This window comes from Poeciliopsis prolifica, unplaced genomic scaffold (genome assembly GCF_027474105.1).
Source record: "Poeciliopsis prolifica strain line A6 unplaced genomic scaffold, Auburn_PproV2 SCAFFOLD007, whole genome shotgun sequence".
NCBI lineage: Eukaryota > Metazoa > Chordata > Actinopteri > Cyprinodontiformes > Poeciliidae > Poeciliopsis > Poeciliopsis prolifica.
In genome coordinates this window covers 7168667-7187859 of record NW_026562382.1, presented here as the reverse complement: position 1 = coordinate 7187859, position 19193 = coordinate 7168667, and the positions used below count along the sequence as shown (strand labels likewise).

Genomic DNA, 19193 nt, shown 5'->3' with positions numbered 1-19193 from the left:
GCCCACCCCCACTCTTGCCCCACGAAAAAAAAAAAAGAAACAGACAGTCATATGTACATTCAAAATTTATTTATGGAATGGGGGTGCGTAGAAAGCTTTTCTGACTTTAAGCAAATGTTTTAAACTACACACAAAAGGAAGGTCACTAAAACAATGAAGGGGGGGAAAAGCATTTAATCAAACATTCACCTGATTTAAGAGCTTCAGTTGGTGTCTGTACATTTGCAGAGGTGATATGTGTTGTATTTTCATAATGCAATATATGCATGTCACATTCATGGTAACTATTATAATAACTTAAGGGGAGTTGAACAGGTCTTTCGCTTTGAGGAGCATTACAACAGATATTACAGCACTGTACATGTATACACAGCAGATGTAGAAAAATAGAAAGGGTTGATTTGGTGAAGGAATGTTTGTGGTGTAAATACAGAACCGTTCGGAGAACATCCAAGCACTTTCCAGGAAGTACTGCCCTAAGTAATGTCTGATAAACAACTCCTGCTCTGTACTATATTGCTGCTAGATCTGAAACAAAAAGGGTCAATGTGAGGATTTTTAGACGAGGACAAAAGAGCAGACAACTGGAAACCATCACTTCAGTGGCTCAACAACCCCAGATGCTCCGTCGGCCAAGTATTTACAATCAAGATATTAGTAAAATCAGGAATGACATGCTTTACTAAAAAAAAGACAGCTTTCTAAAGCTTAACATGGAAGGGGTAGCTCAGGATCCAAGAGCGAGGTTCTGTTCGAGGTTAGAAGCAGATAATATCTTATTTGCAGTACATTACAGTTTGTGTCTTCATTTAGTGTCAGTCCAGGTGATTTTATCCTCGAGGCTTAAAGCAACTCCGAAATTTTAGAAACATCAACAGCATAAGAAAAATAGTGCAAAATGTTGATTTTTAAACTGCCTCACTTTTCTGACCAGAAAAGCTTTTACAAGTTCCATTCTCAGTCCATGTTTCACACAGGAAGGTCATTGGCGGCGCACGTCTGAGGTAAATAATGAGAAATACCCACCGACTGCAAATGTGACCATGGCTCAAATATGTACAATATAAATAAATAATAATAGTCAAATACATGATTTTCTCAGCACGGTTAAAAGCATAGAAACATATTTGAATAAAATTGTATTTTTACCCTCCTGATATTAAAGCTGCAAGAAGTCCTGCAAAACATAAGCAGCTCAATGTTTCTTCTTGCTGTTGTGCCTGAAGTTCTGTTCATATTAGTCAATTTAAAGAGTTAAACTTGATATTTTCATGCTTTTTGTTTCTTCTGAGACCTTTGCTGTGCGTGTAACAATGCTGATCCCTAAGTTGTACTCATGATTCACACACTATGGGTTAGAGCGAGGCGAACACTAAACTACCTACAGCAGGTAAGATACTAACTGCTTACGATCTTTCCACAGAACCTCGTTGTAAAATTCTGGACTACCCCCTTCAATCTTCGTTCTAAAACAAAAGAAGACGTCACAAAGTGCGGCGACAGTCGGCATCAAAATGAGCGCTTTTCATATTTGGTGAAAATAGTCAGGCTTCGGAAATGACGAGTGCATAGAAACGCAAACATTAACACGATCTTCTTCCTTTCAGATTCTAGCAGACTTCATATTTTACACGAGGAGAGAGCATTTGGCCCATGCAGCTAACGCAACAGTGAAGCATGGAGATGAGCGGGTTTCAATTAAAGCAAGTCTGTGCGACGACAAAGCAGAACATATTCTCAATACTTTTTTTTTTCTTCTCCTTCATATCACAAGATCACAAAGTTGACACTGGAAATATACAATCCTGCTAAAATATCTAGAGGGAGGTCCGCTCTCAGGACGTCCGCATACTTCGATAACGCCATGCACTACATTTACTTACAGCTAATCTCTGGCTTATTATATTACACATGAAAAAACAAAACATTAAATATCGTCAGCATTTAATATACTTTGATTGAGGATATATTTTTTCTTTGTTTTCCGCTTTTTATGCAAAACCTACTCTGAAACACTTCAGTCGTGCGGCGAGGAGCTCTAAGAGTCCTGACCTGTTATCTGAGGGCAGACGATGATGTCATATAAACACAAAGGTATTTCCTGTACAAACACCACGAAGAGTTGTGATTGGCTGAAACGTGCAGGTAAACCGGGGTACCTTTGTCTGCTTGATTTGGGGGTGGGTACTTTTTAGCTCTGTACAATCAAGCAAGACAAAAAAAACAGATATTAAAAAAATATTTGTTCCATGCCAGCATCCTTTGGCCCAAACCCCTGACTGAGACATGCAAAAGATTGATTTTTTTCTGTTTGAAACGTTAAAAACCAGCTTTGACAGCCGCCCTGGTGGTCCCTGCAGGGGCTCAGGGCAAGGGATCAGAATGGAGGAGAGCGCGACGGTGACCGTGTGGAGCCGGGCGGGGCACACCTGAAGGAAACGTCAGCCAGCGGTCCTTCAGTTCTGCATCTGCTCGAAGAATTTGTAGGTCGGGTTCTCGTAGCCGTTCTGCTGCATCTTGGCCAGATGACGCTCCTCGGGAGTCACTGCTGCGTCCACCTTCGACCACAAAGAGAACACAGAAGAGAAAGGGAGTTTGTGAAGGAGGAGCTTTACAGAATATCACATCGTGTAGCTTTTAGCCTTTTACCTCAATTACACCGTGATGGATGGAGGTGTACTGCTTCTTTCTCAGCATCACCAAAGTAATGACGATGACTGTCGCTATGACGACCCCGCCAACCATAAGCCCGATGATGGCGCCCTTGTTGGACCCCACGTCCTCAGCAAAAAACACCTGTAAATGAGATGCGTCAGTCCGGACTATTTATCAGTACAATAAAAGGGACTGAATGCTACAAACATACAAAATGTTGTAGCATTTAAACAGCTTCCTCGTATTTGGTAAAGTGACATTTAATAAGTCTTTACGGTACGGATGCATTGTTGCAATCTTTGCTGTCATAGGATATACAAAAACTTTTGCCAAAAGTAAAGATTTTTCAAGTAACAATAGAGTTTCTACCCCTTAATTCATTTGTAGGGTTCAATTTTTCAGAGCTTTTATACATATACTGTTTTTCCAGTATATGTATAAAAGCTCCACTGAATTTATGACGCACGGATCTGGCAGAGAAAAAAGTCTGGATCTGAATGTGTCGATTTTAGTTTTTGTTTATTTTTGTTAAATTTTAATCCAGGAAAAGACTCAATCTGGGTTCCAGATTGCGTAGGAACCTTGTTCTAAACTACTCAGGGAGGCGGGAATGACCTGCTTGGTGATCCCTACCAGTTTTTGATGGTAAACCTCGTATCCAGCGCTCTGCCTCTCTTCGGTGTCCATCCGCACCTCTGGCATCTCTTCTGGCTTCAAAGCAGAAACTGAAATCAAACACATCATTCTTATTTGAAAACAGAACGTTTCACTTCAAAATGCTTTGTCACACACCTGCTTACAGAAAAAAAAGCCCACAAAGCAATAACATAATGATTGACAAGAATGTTTTTATAGTTTGAGAGGGGGAAAATAATTCCTTCAAGAACAGAAGTTAAATTTTTTCCAGTCACGAAATATGAATGCAGTGAGGCCACTTAGCCAGGTACTTTCCTGAACAAACAACGTGATGAATTTGATTGGCTGAAGTGTGCACATAAATACGGGTCCATTGTCCAACTGGTCTGAGTGGAAACTGTCTCCAGATAAATTGAAAGGGATCAGACAGACTTGCCTCCAAACCGGTGTTATTTCTTTTGTTTTTACAATGTCTAGTAAAAACAAAAGAAACATAGTGAGAACTAAACATAGTGAGAAACAGAAACAGAAAATAAAATGTAATCTCATCAGTTTTTATTCGGGAAACTACGGATGATGGATGTTTTAAATGTAACATGCTTCTTTATGCTTGCACAGCAGCATTTTACTCCCCCCCCCCAAAAAAAATAGCCTTTTAGTGATGCAACGTTTTGCATGATGAAGGTAGGTGGTGAAATTAGGGTGTGGAGTTTAGTAAACTGTAAAACTTTATTGCACTGTAAACTATTGCACCTGCAAATACAGGTGCTATATATATATATATATATATATATATATATATATATATATATATTTGCAGCTTTTTTTTCATGTTGTTACCAGAATAAAGAACAAAAAGAGTCCATAAAATAAGAATTACACATATCTGTGTGAAGTAAAACAGCAGTTCATCAAAACGTTGTTGATATTTTTTTTTATATAATCTACTTTTAGTATCATCAAATATATATATTAAAAAAAATAATTAAAAAGGGTGTTGCAAACATAGATACATACCAGGTCGTGTTGGGAGTCCTCTGTCTGGATTGGGACGAGCATCGACAGGCTCAACTGCAGAGAAAAACAGAAAAACAATGTTGAACAGGATTAAACTGAACGTCTCATAGCTGTTGTGACTTTATGCAAGTTGCCTCATCAGGGAATCATGTGGTTTGTAACAATTACAGCCTGCTTTCATGTATGCGCCTTGTAACTCTAAGTCACAGGCGTGCCATCTGATACGTTGCGCTAATGAATCTGGGTTTTCACAATCAACAAAAGGTTTTACAGAGACTGAACGTCTTTGTAAAAGAGAGTCGGCATTGGCGACAGCCGCTCAGACAGGTGTTTGTGTGGGAGAGAGCTGCAGAGACGCCTAAAGTCCAACGAACTGTCAATTAACTAAGACGTTATACAAATACCCGAGCAGACCATCTGATACTAATGAAATGTGCTGGTAATATGATGCTGCTTTTCAAAGATACTGAATTTAAAGTAGTCCAATTGGGACAAGAGCTCACTGTAAAAGTTTTGCTTCAGGGACATAAAAATCCTCTTAAGTACTTTTAATCTAATGTTTTTTTTTTCATTATTATTAAAGAAGTTCACCGTTCACATGTTTTACTTCACCGAGACCCCTTTACATTCACCATTACCATGGTTCTCAGTGTTTGGCTGGTTGAAGCTCTCCGGGTGAATGAAGCCCAGTCCGTCCAGGCCGGGTTCCATCGGAGCAGAGCTGTAGGCCTGATCTGGCATCAGCGCATCGTTGCCATAGCTCACCCTGCCGTCCACCTGCAAACGCAGAGGGACGTTAATCAGGACGTGTAAGAGCGAAAGGCTTCCCAAATCTGATGAGTTGTCCCCAAAAGACTGAGTCACAAGAACGATTGACGGCCTTAAGAGGCAAAATGACACAAAAACACTGAATAAATTCTAAATCTGTGATCCCACAGTCTGGTAGATTTGTTTGGAGCTCAGCTTTTATTTTTGTGCACCCACTACCTCAGCATTTAAGTTTCTTTGTGCTTCGTGACTTTGTCCCAACTGTCATATTGTGTGGCTTTCACGCTATTTATACATGCAAGAGGCATATGCGAGTGGGAGCAGCCTGACTCACCCGCCCGTCGCTCTGCAGGGAAGAGACTTGCTGAGACAGCTCAGACTGGACTCTCTGGACTATAATCGCTGGAAGGGAAAGAAGCAGAGTGAGCATGGAAGGCAGAGACGGTGGGAGGGGGTAAGTGAGTAAAAGTAGCCAGCTCAGTTAGCATGATGGTACCATTCCAGTTGCCTTACAGCAGGTGATAGGATGTGAAATGACCTAAACTAAGATGCTTTTCATCCTGACCATTTGTCAATGTAACATCAATACTTGATGTTTCGTGTTGCTTCTCCAAAGAAAACTTCTAATAAATTAGTAATAACAATGAGAATCTAACATTAGAGTCATTCTCCGTCCTTACCGAATCTCCCACACGCATCACATATTGCGCCTGATTCATCCACCGCCTCAAACTTTCACAAACCACCTCGCAAAGTGACTAATCCATCCATGTGGAGCGCAGCGTTGTCTCAATGTCTTTTTGCCGCAAGTTAATCACATGCTGTGGTACAATTTTAACACAGCTGAACTCTAAATTATATGACTGTCAGTTCACTATTGGACACAACTGGAGTCCAATACACTCCAGTTGATTAAGCACAGGAAACAAGCATAATCCCGTACCAGGGAGAGCAGAATTTGTTGTTTTCTGGTTGTACAGCAAAAGGATGATGTTACATAAGTAAATCAGATAAACTGCTTTGCTCAAGTGTTTACATCCCTTAAGCTTTATTTTTACAACCAGAATGTAGCTAAAACCACAAAGTGAATACTTGATACTCATCTGTAGCCGGCTTGACTCATCTTTCTCCCAAATTAGCTCAAACTCGGTGAGATTGGATGGAGAAAAGTATTGGCACGGATTTTGAATTGGTTTTGAGGCTTTGACTAGGCCATTTGAACACAAGAATGTGTTGATCTTATCCATTTCATTGTAGTGGTCAGTATCTGTTTACAGGTTATTGTCCAGCTGGAAACTGAACCTGACCAGCTTCAATTTCCCTGTAGAAGAAATCTTCTCCAGAACATAATGCTGCCACCATTGTGTTTCATGGTTCAGTATTTTGAACAGAGGCAAAAAAAATAATGTTAATGTTGGTCTCTTCTGAGCAGCCTTTGGTTTGTGGTGTCTCCTTCAAACAGAGGTCCTTGGGCTTTGTTTCAACAAGAAGGAAAGCCTTTTCAGAAAAGCCTGATTTGTGACCTGTGTGACTGACATTTGTCCAGTTGAGCTGTGGATGTCTACTGCATGTCATGTCTTGGTGCTTTGACAGCGATGTCGTAGTCTTAACGTATTCTGATTGTGGACTGTGACATATGTATCTGTAAAAACCTTTAAAAAGCAGGTATCTAATTCACAGCTACTTCCTACTTTGTATTTCTGTCACCTGAAATCGCTTTATTTGTTTTCTTTGTTTGCTTGGGATTAACATCATGTCGAACCAAAACAAGAGTATTTACGGATTAGGCTTGTGTGCCATTTTGAATCACTGCTAATCACTATAAACATCCATTCATCGTCTGCTGCTTATCCGGGGTAGCAGTTTAAGAAGGGAGGCCCAGACTTTCCTCTCCCAGCCACTTCCTCCAGCTCCTCCGGGGGAATCCCGAGGCGTTGCCAGGCCAGCCGGGAGACATACTCCCTCCAGCGTGTCCTGGGTCTTCCCCGGGGCCTGCTCCCGGTGGGACGTGCCCGAAACACCTCACCAGGGAGGCGTCCAGCAGGCATCCTGACCAGATGCCCGAGCCACCTCAACTGGCTCCTCTCGATGTGGAGGAGCAGCGGCTCAACTCTGAGTCCCTCCCAGATGACCGAGCTTCTCACCCTATCTCTAAGGGAGAGCCCAGCCACCCTACGGAGGAAAGGGTGCCTGTATCCAAGATCTCGTTCTTTCGGTCAAAGCTCATGACCATAGATGAGGGTAGGAACTTAGATCGACCGGTAAATCGAGAGCTTCGCTTTTTGACTCAGCTCTCTCTTCACCACGACGGACCGGTACAGCGCCCGCTTCACGGCGGACGCTGCGCCAATCCGCCTGTCGACCTCCCTCTCCCTTCTTCCCTCATTTATGAACAAGATCTTACTGTAAACAGACAGTAAAAAAAAAAAGTTCTCCGAATAAATCTCTTTAAGTGCAGAGGATTTGTTTGACAAAGTGAGTCCAAATGCTGTCATTAGGAACACTTACCAACTTGTTTTTGGATCTCAGTAGCCACACTGGGCACCTTGTAGAGCAGACCTAGAGACTGATTCATCCTCTCATCAATCACACGAAGGTGAGTCAGAACCTAGAGGTCAAGAGGTGAAAAGAGAGGTCAGAGTCAAAACTCCAAACCATATTTTCCACCTGAAAAAAGCAAGTGGTTGTGGTGTGTAGGTTTCAGCACCTGAGGGCGGATCTGAGCAGCCTTCTTGGGGTCGACGGTGCGGACGTGTTCGTAGTGTTTCAGTGTGTGCTGCCTGTCCTTCTGTTCTGCGCGGACGTACTTCTTCAGCAGGCTCAGGACCTGCCGGGGCTGCCGGTGACACCAGTTATTAAACATGTGCATGTTTCATGCCAGTTCTTGTTTATTAGGGTACAAACGGAAACTCTGCACTCCGATGAAGTGTCTTTTAAAAAGCATTCACATTCCTGAGACTTTTACACATATTGTCACATTACAACCACAAACTTCAGTTCATTTAATTGGGAATTTATGAAATAAACCAAAGAACTCATAACAATACATAATACAGTCTCAGTTGCAATAAATGGAAACAGGTTTAGCAGACACATTCCCTGTCTCTGCTGAAAATAAATATTCCCACAGCATAATGCTGCCACCACCATGTGGAATGGTGTTTCTGAGTGATAACCTATCTTTCCTTTTAGCCACACATAATGATTTGCTTGTAAATTATGATATTTCATTTTTGGCCTCGTCTAACCTGAGAACCTTCTTCCACATGCTTCCCATCCTAAAACCAATTGCTTTCATGGGATTTCAATTAAGAGTACACAAATGCACGCCACACTTTTAAGATATTCACTTTCCTTTTACGACCGCAATGATGCACGACATTTGTTTTGGTCCATCAAATAAATTCCTAATAAAACATGCGGAAGTTTGTGAGACGATGCAGAGAGACTAATGATGCGTGATAGCTTTTACAGACAAGCGCAATTAAAAAGTGGTTCTGCAGGTGCGGCGTGGATGTGTGGAAGTACCCGTGGAGGATTAGCCTGAAGGGAGCTGAGATAATTTTCCAGAGCCAGGCGCCTGCGGCTGTTGAGCAGGGCCTCCACTCGGGCCATGTGCGTCTCCACCAGCTGCTGCCGCTCCTCTGCAGCCTCCTCCTCCAGGGCCTCCACCCTCTCCTGGAAGTGCTGCATGCATGACACATTTCAGAACCCAGTCAATTGGTGTCGGGGTTTCTGCAGGTTTCACCAACTCAAATTTAAGGCCCTTTTAAGACCATTATGAATTGAATTTAAGACCTAAACCTCCACAGAAATGAACAGATTTTGTCCAGCCAACTGCCGATGAATTTGTACTTACCAATGATAGATGCAAAAAAGCTAGGTAGCTTAAATCACATTGAGTCACAGGAAGTAGGGGCCCATCCATAAATTGGCCAAAGTTTTCTTAATTTTGGGAGATTGGTGATCAGCTGATACTTATATATGTAGCCAATCTTATCCATCAATCTAATCTACCTTCACAAAGGTCTAACATGTTTTGTTCTATCGTGAGAAAGGTTTGACTGACTGTTGACAACTCAGTGGCTTTCTTTCTATGTTTAGCAACATTTCACACAAAAAAATCAATATTGGCAAAAATCGGAATCGGCAAGTGAGGGTTTTTAAAGATCAATAATCGGGCAGAAAACTGCAAACGGTATACCGATTTTGCCTGACAAAAAAGTCCCACAACACATTAAAAAAAATACATCCAGTATACGAGATTAAATAGTCCTCTTAAAACAAAATTTAAGACCTGGGAATAAGCTAAGCTAATAAGGCCAAATAACTTTTTTTATATGAGTTTAAAACATTTTAAGGCTTTAATTTAGTATACTTAAATTTGAGACTTTTACAGGATGGATGGTCAGACTGGTGTGATGCTAGAAGAATGTAAATTTTTAACTGGGGAAAAAATCCCCTTTTAAGTTACGATGACAATGACTTCTTTAGAATCCATTTCACTTCGTGGGACTGTAACTGCTTTCATTTCAATAAAACAAACACTTGAATCCCACCTGAATTACAGCTTTCTTATCCGAACGAGGAAGGTTCTTCACTTGCCTCTCCGCCTCTTCCCACTCCCGCATCACCTGAGAGTCAAACAACTTGCGATTACATTCCTTGACACCGGAATGATCTCTGGTCAGACATGAAGTCACGTACCTGTGACATTTTTTCACGATGTTTGGCCTCCAGGCTTTCTTTGGCTTTTCGGAAATCTGTGTGCTCGTTGTAATCCCCGGGCGATTCGAGATACTGATCCACCACATCCGGAGGACTGGGCGCTATGGTGGGCACTGAATGGGGGAAATGAGAGGAATGATTCCAGAACCCAGTCAATTGGATATACATCTTTTGAATATACAGTATACAAAAGATGGTGTGGGAAGGTAGAGGAAAAAGCATAATTTGTCTTCACTGATAAGCAGTTAGTTACATCACATAAAAGCAGTTATGTGCACACCTTGAAGTATTTCACACTCTAGCAAGTGACACGAAGGCTATGAAAAGTCACAACGTTTAAATACTCTTAAAAAAAAGAAATCATTTTTGGGTATCTGCAGACAAGCTGCAACACGCTGACTGAAGATCAGGCCAAACTGTGCCAACAGTTCTTTTGCTCACAACGTCTTTCAGCTGTGAGCCCTCAGCCGACAAACACAGAGAGAGAGTAACAACCGTAAACTCTGCAGAACAAAGCATGCAGTCACACGAGACGAAATGCATGCAGACGCAGTCCAGATGTCTTTGTCTTCATGCTGGAAGAAGAGTTAGTAATTTAGGTCAGCAATAATTACATGACATGGATTTAAATTTAAATTATGATTTCAAAAGGGCTCTATCCTTGATTGACTCACTGCTTCCGTTTTACGCAGCACTGTTCTCCGACTTTAGAGTTCAAACATCACCAGCCCGACTGCTGGCTGTGTTTCATTGAAAATATGATTAAAATAATACAGTTGGTAAAATATGATATTACTCCCTCAAAAAAAAAATTAACAGCTGCAATCATTGGTTGTTAATTCTTCATCTCATAGCATTCCAAGCACAACTATAACTTTCCATAATGCTTTCAAATGAATACAATTTAATTTTATTCATTTAATTTTTCTCACTAAAAAATTTTATTTAATCTTTTTTTCTTCAAGTTTTTTCTTTATTTAATATATTTTATATCTATATATATCTATCTATATATATATATATATCTATATCTATATCTATATATATATATATATATATATATATATATATATATATATATATATATATATATATATATATATTCAGCCAGACAATTATTTTGGGCCTAAAAGAACATTCCTTCCCTGAAACTAATAAAGTGACGTACAGAGGAAGGTCAGTCATAGATTTCCTGCCTGAAGATGTATGAGGTCTGGTCGTTCCTGGTGATATTAACGTCTTTCTGCATTGCTTAAAGACACCCACGTCTAAATAGTAAACCCAAGTTCCCAAATAAAACCAAGAAGCGGTCAAATGGCTTTCATGTTGTCTCAATTACTTCTGTTACAGGGTTGGTTTCGGCATCTGTTACAAAACTCAGCTGAAGACACCCACAGTGGTCTGCTGTCTTGTCATTTTCTGTGACACACCCCCAGGAGCTGAGCAGCAGTGCTCTACACAGGGGGGTTCTTTAAATCGCAGCCTGGTTTTTTGTGTATCTGCCTTGTGCACAGGCTGTGCATGTTAGTTTGCTTATTTAATCAAAAGGATTGTCCACCCTTTTCAAATACATTCACAATGAAAAAGGAACGGCTGCGCCCTCCAGTCTGGAACACCCAGACGGAGAGACACGAGGGGGAAAAAAATTCAACCTTTTAGATGGCTTTAAAGGAGATGTAAATATTATGTGGTCCAGTCTTATTGCATTTGGAAATTTTTATAAAAATTCTACAGGTGATCATAAGTTCTAGACATTGTACAAATAATCCCATAAAATTGAAGAGACATTTCCACTACTTCTTTTAAATAAAGTGAATTACAGAGAATTACAGAGATTTTTTTTTCCATGTTGATATTTTGTGATCCTATGAGGTGAAGTTATTTCCAGATTTTCAATCCAATAGCATTCCAAGACTCAACAATAAGGTTCAATATCTAAGTTTGGGTAAAAAAACAAACCAATATTTGTAAAAAGATGTTGTAATATTTTAACTCTGGGTCTTACAGAGAGTGTTCAGAGTGAAGGAGAATAATAAAAACAGCAACTGAAACAGCAGTCAAATTTTATGAATGATAAATTTTATACAGCAGCCATTTAGCAGACAAGACTTGTGTTGAGCAAGTCTTCTCTTGCTCAACACAAGACAAAACTAAGCTAAGTTTTGGCTGCTGTTTTTATCTACACATCATCATCTGGAAGTGTATGCAAGTAGGTTACGGGTCAAACAATCAACAAGTCAAAAAGAAACTAAACTAGCTTTATCCCAGTACTTCAAACTAATGAAAATAATTCATTGTCGGAAAAACTGGGAAGGAAAACAAGAGATTGTCTGCTAGTGAATCAGTGTATTGTGATGAAATGTGGTGTCTGATTTCACCTCACTTATATTTGCATAGTGTTGATTTTATGACCTTAAGTGACATATTGGCCTAGTTCTAAGAATTCACAAATGCTTAAATTACTTTAACTATTATATGGGTCAAAAAATAATAATTGGGACAAATTAAGGAAAACCAAGGAAATTATAATTTCTTTTTTCAACTTAAACTGTACAATATTGTTAAAGGAGTGGGTCAATCAGAAAAACAGATTCTAAGATGAGCAAACATCGACTGTGGGTGTGTTTTTGTTTGTTTTTTGGGGGGAGGGTTCTTACAAATTTTGACAATTATGGAAAAATTAAGAATGTCTCATTTAACTGGATGAGAATCACATGTCGCCACCTGTAAAATTTCAAAATTTCAACTGAACTACAAGATTCAGATTAATCGCCTTAGATTAGTTGACATAAAAGAAAAATGATGCAGAAAGGCGTGATGGATGATGGCATTTCATGCTCAACACAAGACAAGACTAAACACAGGAGAGACTATAGAGTATAAGAGGAAATAAACGTTCAGCAGCGTTAGCCTGAGGACAGGGATCAGGCCAGTGAGGTGGACACTTCGTGGTCCAGCTCTAGTCAGGAAGGACTTACACGAGCTGCTACACACAGCCAGGCAGTACTCCTCTGAATTAAAGTTATTCCTGTTGCCCCCACAGCCCCCGAAAAGGAAGGGAGCACAGCGGCCCTTTTTGGGGACGAAGTACCAACGTTCCAGCATGGCGTGACATGGGCCTGAATCGGCGCGGGCCCAGCACACCGCTGAGGTTACGTACACACACACACACACACATTGGAACAAACGTCAAAGCAGGAATGGAGCTTCTGAATGTGTTGGAAAACGTGAAAATGAAATAAAGCGGATGAACACGAAGGAGGCGCCCAGCCTCACGTCTTACCTCGCACGACTTCCTCAACGGATTCAGTGGTGGTCGTGGTGGTGGTCGTCATGGCGACGCTGGCGCTGCGCTCGTCGCTATCCTGCTCATCGATGACCTCGTCGTCGTCTTCCTCGTCGTCTTCGTCGCCGTCTCCGTCCTCGTCCCTTTCGAAGGCTTCTTCTTCCTCATCCTCGTCATCCTCTGCGGCAGCTGGCTGCGTGTCCACCGGGCGCGTCATGCTGCCGACAGGGGAGCCGGGTCAGTGTTTGCACGGGCAGACGGAGGCAGACCTGTGCAGGTGAGCGGTGATATGATGTACCTGTTGTCAGAATATTCGTTCTCAGCTGCGCCCCACCAGACGTCAGACTCCTCCTCGTTTTGTTCCGCGCTGTCCGACTTGCGCTCTTCCTCCGCCGGGCAGCACACAAACTCCACACCTCGGAAACGATCGATGCCACAAGGCAACAGCATCCCGTAGTCATGGAGATTCATTGAGCGGTCGCCACAGGACTGAATAAAAGACGTCTTCAATTAGTGGACTGCATACAAACGGTGTCCAAAAGCTACACCACATAACCTTGAATGAGGTTTTCTGCAGCTTTACCGAATAAAATGTAAGATTTTCTAAGACTTTTTAAAGACCATTATCAATGAAATTTAAGACCCGTGTCGCAGAAGAAATCTATTACTTTGTCCAGCCAGCTGGGTCAATTTGTAATCACCCATGATAGAGGCAAAATAATCTAACTAGGGAGCTAGCAGGGGTACATTAGCAGCAAGTCACATAATCCAATGAAGGTGCATGACAGAAATGTCCCATGAGAAAAATACATAGAATAAATGAGATTAAATAGTCCTTTCGAGACTAAATTTAAGACCTGTAATTAACATATTTAGAGCCAACTTACATTCTTCAAATGAATTTAAGACATTTTAAAGGCCTTAATTTTAGATACATGAATTGAAGACTTTTTAAGGATGTTCAGACACCTTGTGGAATCATTCTAAAAGCCAGTTGTTTGTGATATTTAAGCCTGCATAAGGTTGCATTCCAACATTGCTTAAATAACTCGCTAAGTGGCATACAATAGAACATAAAATTATTTTTAAAAAGATAAGGGCCACAGCAAGACAGCAGCAGAGTAAGTCTGAAACTGATAAAAGGACAGACTGGGTGAAAAAAGCAAAACAGGGTAAGATAAGTGAAGATAAACTGTGTGAAGCCAGGCAGCGCCTGCTATCCGTCCTCACCTCCTTGGCTACAGTGTGCCAGTGCAGGTGACTCTCACACTTGTTCATCTGCTCTTGGTGCAGGAACTTGCACTTGTCGGGAACCAGCAGGGCGTCGCTGACAAACTCCCCGACTGCAACAGTCATGAGGTTACTGCTGGACACTCTTCAAACGTTATCCCTCAGCTACCCACAGCTGCAGTATCCCAACTGCTTACCCAGGCAGCGGTACGGCACCACCATGTGTGTGTGACTCCGGCACTGCTTGCGACCCTTCTTGCACCAGTTGGGAATGCTGATGGGTTGGTTGGCCTCGACAACATTTGTGATCTGTAGATCTGGGTACACCTGATAAAAGAAAACAAGTTTCCAGCGTTCTCTATGGCATTATCTGCATTTTTGTTCTTTATGTGGGGTCTCTGTTCATCCCTCATCTATCTGCAGTGACATTCTGTCTCAGTACCTCTTGGCAGTACTGCAGGATGCCCTCCTTGGTGCCAATGCAGCTCTTGGTGCCAGATGGGTCAGACTCCCATTTCCCAGTCTGTACGTTGATATGCATGTTCAACTTCCCACAGAACATGGCCACCTGAGGCTCAGTTAGCAAACCCACAGAGTCGTCCATGGGCACCTGAATGAGAAACACAGCAGCAGTGAAAAACCCTGGAAGAACCTGTTAAACCTAAATGTAACCTTCTGTCTCTTCTGAGGATAAATACGTCATTACACTTTGAGCTGCAATATGCTCACACCATTCAACCTTTTGATTCAATTTTATGATTTGGCATTCCTGCGGACACACCTGCCATTATATACGGAGAATTTAATTAACCGCATATAAACCCGAAGGATTTTCTTAAGATTTGCTTATTTGTATTCTATAACAAAGACAGTCAGACAGTTTACAAAGAATAAAACCTGTTGGAATGGGCAAACCAGAATGCAACAGAAGATTTATCAGAGAATGAAGACTGATTGATGGTCTGATCAAGTTGGAGAGCGTTTGCAAGTTAGAGTGGGTAAATATTACCAAGTAAAGAAGAAGACTGGATGCTTAAACTGAATCAAAAGGTGTGTCAAGAAAGCCTTAGTGTAATGATTTACAAAGTTTTAAACTAGATTATTGCATATTTTCTATTTTTTCATAAGCTTACATTTTATAGACTTGTTTTTTTTTTCAAGCTGAATTTATCAGTAGAAATGGAAGAAATAAGTTTCTCAGCCAAGAAAAATTAAGCCATTCGTTCTTTGGGACCCAAGAGATAAAAATCGTAACAAAAACAAGGGAAGATGGTATTGTTTGTTATGACTATCTTAGAACCGTCAATGAGAGAAAGTGAAAGTAGACAACAATAAAGCAGCTCTGCTCCAGAAGGCTTTAGCAGACAGCAGTGAACACAAAGCACAACCATGAGTAAATAAACTAATCCATCTATTTGCAGACTACCAGACGAGTGCAATGATTGTGTTCCTTTTGAGTATCACTCAAAGTAATACTTTCCAGACCTTACAAAGCTGCTATCAAATTATATTGGTGCCACAATCTGGCAAAACATTTCTAACTATGTTTATGTGTAAAATGAAAGTCGAAGTCCTCTGCCTGAAAGAATCAGCGTAATATTTCCCTTCTGCAAAACATGTTTTTTTCTTCCTCTCACATTAGATTAACTCTAATTTAATGAGAGGCAAGTTGCATGACGTCAGTCATTTTACAGTTTATATTTGTTTTCATCTGCCAATAACTCCAGCATTCAACACTAAGCTGTTGTATTCTGTAAAGCATAATAGCTCTTAAGAAAGAATCCTTTAAAGTATCTATAAACACTAAAATGTAATGTCAACAAAATTTCCTTGCCTTACTTGCACAAATACAACTTGTCAGACTGGCTTTTGTGTACAGCCAAACAAGAAAACGTGGCGGTTAGGGAGCGGCAGCAATAGCTTTTGAAAGTTGAAGAAGTCACGTTCAAAAACTGCTTTCATTGTGTTTGTCATTGTTTTCCACTGGGTGCCCTCTAAAAATATCAAAAATAATAAGCCAATCATTAAAATGAAGTGGTTCAATTGGATTACAAAAATCAAAATACATTTCGGAGAATAGCTGCCAAAGAACATTTATAAATGTTGAATAATGGTAACGATCAACATTAAAACCAGTAACAACTCTTCTTAAGTAACAACGGATACACAAAATGTGTTCATCCGTTTTTTGTGTTTGTTTTTTTTCTTTTTACATTTTTGGAGACATTCTTGTTGTGAGATTTTTCAGAAGAGTGACTTTTTTTTTTTCATTGGTCTTTGTTAGCTGTTGAACTGGTCTGAGTTATCCAATCATAAATGAACACTTAAGATAAAGATACCAGTACTTTATCGGTACAAATACACAAAACAAATTTGTTCAAATGCATTTGTCAAAGTTATTAAAAATACCATGGGCACACAGTTTGATACACATTAAATGGTGTTTGTACCATCAACGACAGGATTTTTAGATGGCTCAGCACAGAAGCTACAGTAGATTATTAACTGAGTGGGGATGAAAGACACATCTCATTTTGGAAACTGTTTATCTTCTGTTCATATTATTACTTTCAGGTCTGGCTATCTACTTGCTTAATTTTAACAATTGAACGACAACATTATGTTATCACAATGAGGCCACAGACTTCATTGATAAAATAAGAAAAAGCATTCGGGAAGCTTGGGACTAACCAAGGTATGAATTCCTCACAACGCAGAAATCATCAAGTGTTTTTTTTTTTTTTTTGATAAAAAGTTATTATTGCTTTTCTTTAATAAAATTGAAAAGCAAAAACTACTTCTGATTACTCCTGGTCATAAGAATTGAATGCAATATTAATGTATTTATTTTTTCTTGGGAAGCTGACATGCTTAGGCACAATGCTAATTGTGCATTGTGGCTGGTTGATTAGCCGGGCTTCCTACCAGAGCAGGTGTACAACCTTGGTTAACTAAAAGACACACTGCTAACTGTAGCTTTAAGACTGTGCTACTTTGAAACATAATGTTCTATCCAGATTCTAGAAATAAAGTTAAGTTTAATATTTTCATCTTAAGATTTCTGAAGCTGTTTTTATCGGATGGTTTGGCAATGAAACAATTTTAGTTTTTTAATCACCTTAACAAATTATCATACTTCCCTACTAAAAGAATGTCTACTGCACTAAACAATAATCACCGTAAACTTGTCTGTCTAACGAGCATAGAGACACTGAGTGCATGGTGCTCACATGCAATTAGCAGTCCAGTTAATATAGTCTTAGTAATGCTGATATTTCATACTGTAATGCTGCAATAACAATAAATATGTAATACAATGTCCATCCTCACTATGGAGACACTTTAAAATGTTCTATCCTGAGATTTTTTTGTTTTTTTTTTGTGCATAAAAATTATGGCTTCAATTAGGTTTGATAAAGCTTTTGCTTTTCTCCATAGCTTCACATTTACTGCAGATGTTGGACTTAAGTGGAGAGATCATTAATAAATATTTTAACAAGCACAATAAATAATTTCACATTTTAAAGGACGCTTTTGCTCTTTAGAGGAGGTAGGCTAGATCTTGCAGATGTAAAGAATAAACTTGCTATATAAATCTCACATGTTTGCATGTACACCTTGCTGAATATCAAAAGAAAGAACCATAAAATGATGAGTTTTACAGTGACAAATTAGAATTGTGCTTTAATTAAGGGCAGGCATTTTATATTTGCGTGACATTTATGTTTGGTGGGTGGAAATAAAAGAAAAACTTAAACTTCACTGCAGAATAATGACAGTTTGAGACCCTAAAAGTGTATCACTGAGAAATGACAACACCAATGGCATGTTAACTGGTAGTAATGTACGGTACAGGCAGGCAGGCCTGAGCAGAGCAGCATCTGTGGTCCAGCACAGCAGCAGCAGCAGCAGCACAGGAGCTACAGGCGCCATCTTGCTGAGTGAAACTAATCGGTCTGCATTTTTTGTTTTTTCCATTCTCCTCAGCAGTTTATCTCTCGCCCGCAGCTCTCTCACAATAGCTTAGGTAAAACCCTCCACGCTGTTTATAGTAAGACATGGATATTTCCAAATAAAAGCGAAATGTTCGTCGTCTCTTGTAACCTTCAAAAGAGCAAACTGACGTAGAAATCTTGTTTTTTTTCTCTCTCTCTCTTACCAGGAGCCTGAGCTGTTATTAAAGTTTATAGAATAAAGCTAGCAGACGTTAGCTGACTTGACCCCTGAATTTGAATCTGCTCGGGGAAAATAGCCTTTATTAAGGACTATTTATGAGCAAAATATTTCGGACCAGATCAAAAACATCCAACATGGCAACAAAGACCTGGCTGTCAATCACTGACGTCTAACGGTAGTCGTTGATGTGACTGTTTATCCTACGCAGTAAATCTGTGTGGTCTAACAGGCCTGTTATGCAGACGAGCTCCTGAAAAAAAAGACGTGAAAGCTTAGAATAAATTATTTTGTAAGCTTAAATATAAGTGTGTAACGTTTTGTTTGTAAAATAAACCGCGTTACGTCTGTCAGATAAGTAAGACAGCCCGTATTATTTTATACAGGCCGCCGTGGATCTGCGACTATAGCCGTTACATCGACATCATTAGCCGTTGTATTAATGCGCCACATCGGTTTGCTCCGTGTTCCACCGTTTCGGTCGACAGGCCCGCCGCAGCCTGTCGGAGCCTGGGAACATCTCGCCAACACCCCGCCACACGCTGCGGTTTCTCCGCTATGTGCTCACCTCAGATGAAAGCGTCAAGGTCGCCACCAGCAAGAGCAGAAACGCCGTGTGCTCCCCCATACCGGCCTCCTGATATCCAGCACCACCGTCGTGACCACGGATTGTGTCGCTTGGATTAAAAGAGAAACGTTT

The 19193-nt window shown here is 40.4% G+C and overlaps 1 protein-coding gene across 3 annotated transcripts; it reads right to left on the bottom strand.

Annotated features, from left to right (window-relative positions):
- Positions 1-52: 52 nt before the first annotated feature.
- appb (amyloid beta (A4) precursor protein b) lies at positions 53-19169 on the bottom strand. Of its 3 annotated transcripts, XM_055031463.1 has the most exons (19): positions 19062-19169; positions 14763-14930; positions 14518-14647; positions 14321-14433; positions 13389-13579; positions 13088-13308; positions 12783-12950; positions 9784-9917; positions 9636-9710; positions 8605-8763; positions 7784-7912; positions 7585-7684; positions 5411-5478; positions 4947-5085; positions 4309-4362; positions 3289-3380; positions 2650-2796; positions 2430-2558; positions 53-2197 (listed from the first exon to the last, which is right to left on the bottom strand). In XM_055031463.1, the coding sequence occupies exons 1-18, from the start codon at positions 19119-19121 to the stop codon at positions 2457-2459; spliced, it is 2250 nt and encodes a 749-aa protein (XP_054887438.1). In that variant the 5' UTR covers positions 19122-19169; the 3' UTR covers positions 53-2197; positions 2430-2456. The 3 variants fall into 3 exon arrangements, with proteins under 3 accessions (XP_054887438.1, XP_054887437.1, XP_054887439.1); XM_055031462.1 differs by having other exon boundaries at positions 53-2558; XM_055031464.1 differs by lacking the exon at positions 12783-12950 and having other exon boundaries at positions 53-2558.
- Positions 19170-19193: the final 24 nt, after the last annotated feature.

What these genes read in the sequence shown, in the direction of transcription:
- appb (XM_055031462.1), bottom strand. Translation starts at nt 19,121, where the DNA reads ATGGGGGAGCACACGGCGTTTCTGCTCTTGCTGGTGGCGACCTTGACG. An exon ending in TGAGATCCAAAAACAAGTTG is followed by an intron (nt 5,479 to 7,584) that starts GTAAGTGTTCCT and finishes TTTCCCTTCCAG; the next exon opens with CGATTATAGTCCAGAGAGTC. An exon ending in AGGACTCCCAACACGACCTG is followed by an intron (nt 3,381 to 4,308) that starts GTATGTATCTAT and finishes GTTTGATTTCAG; the next exon opens with TTTCTGCTTTGAAGCCAGAA.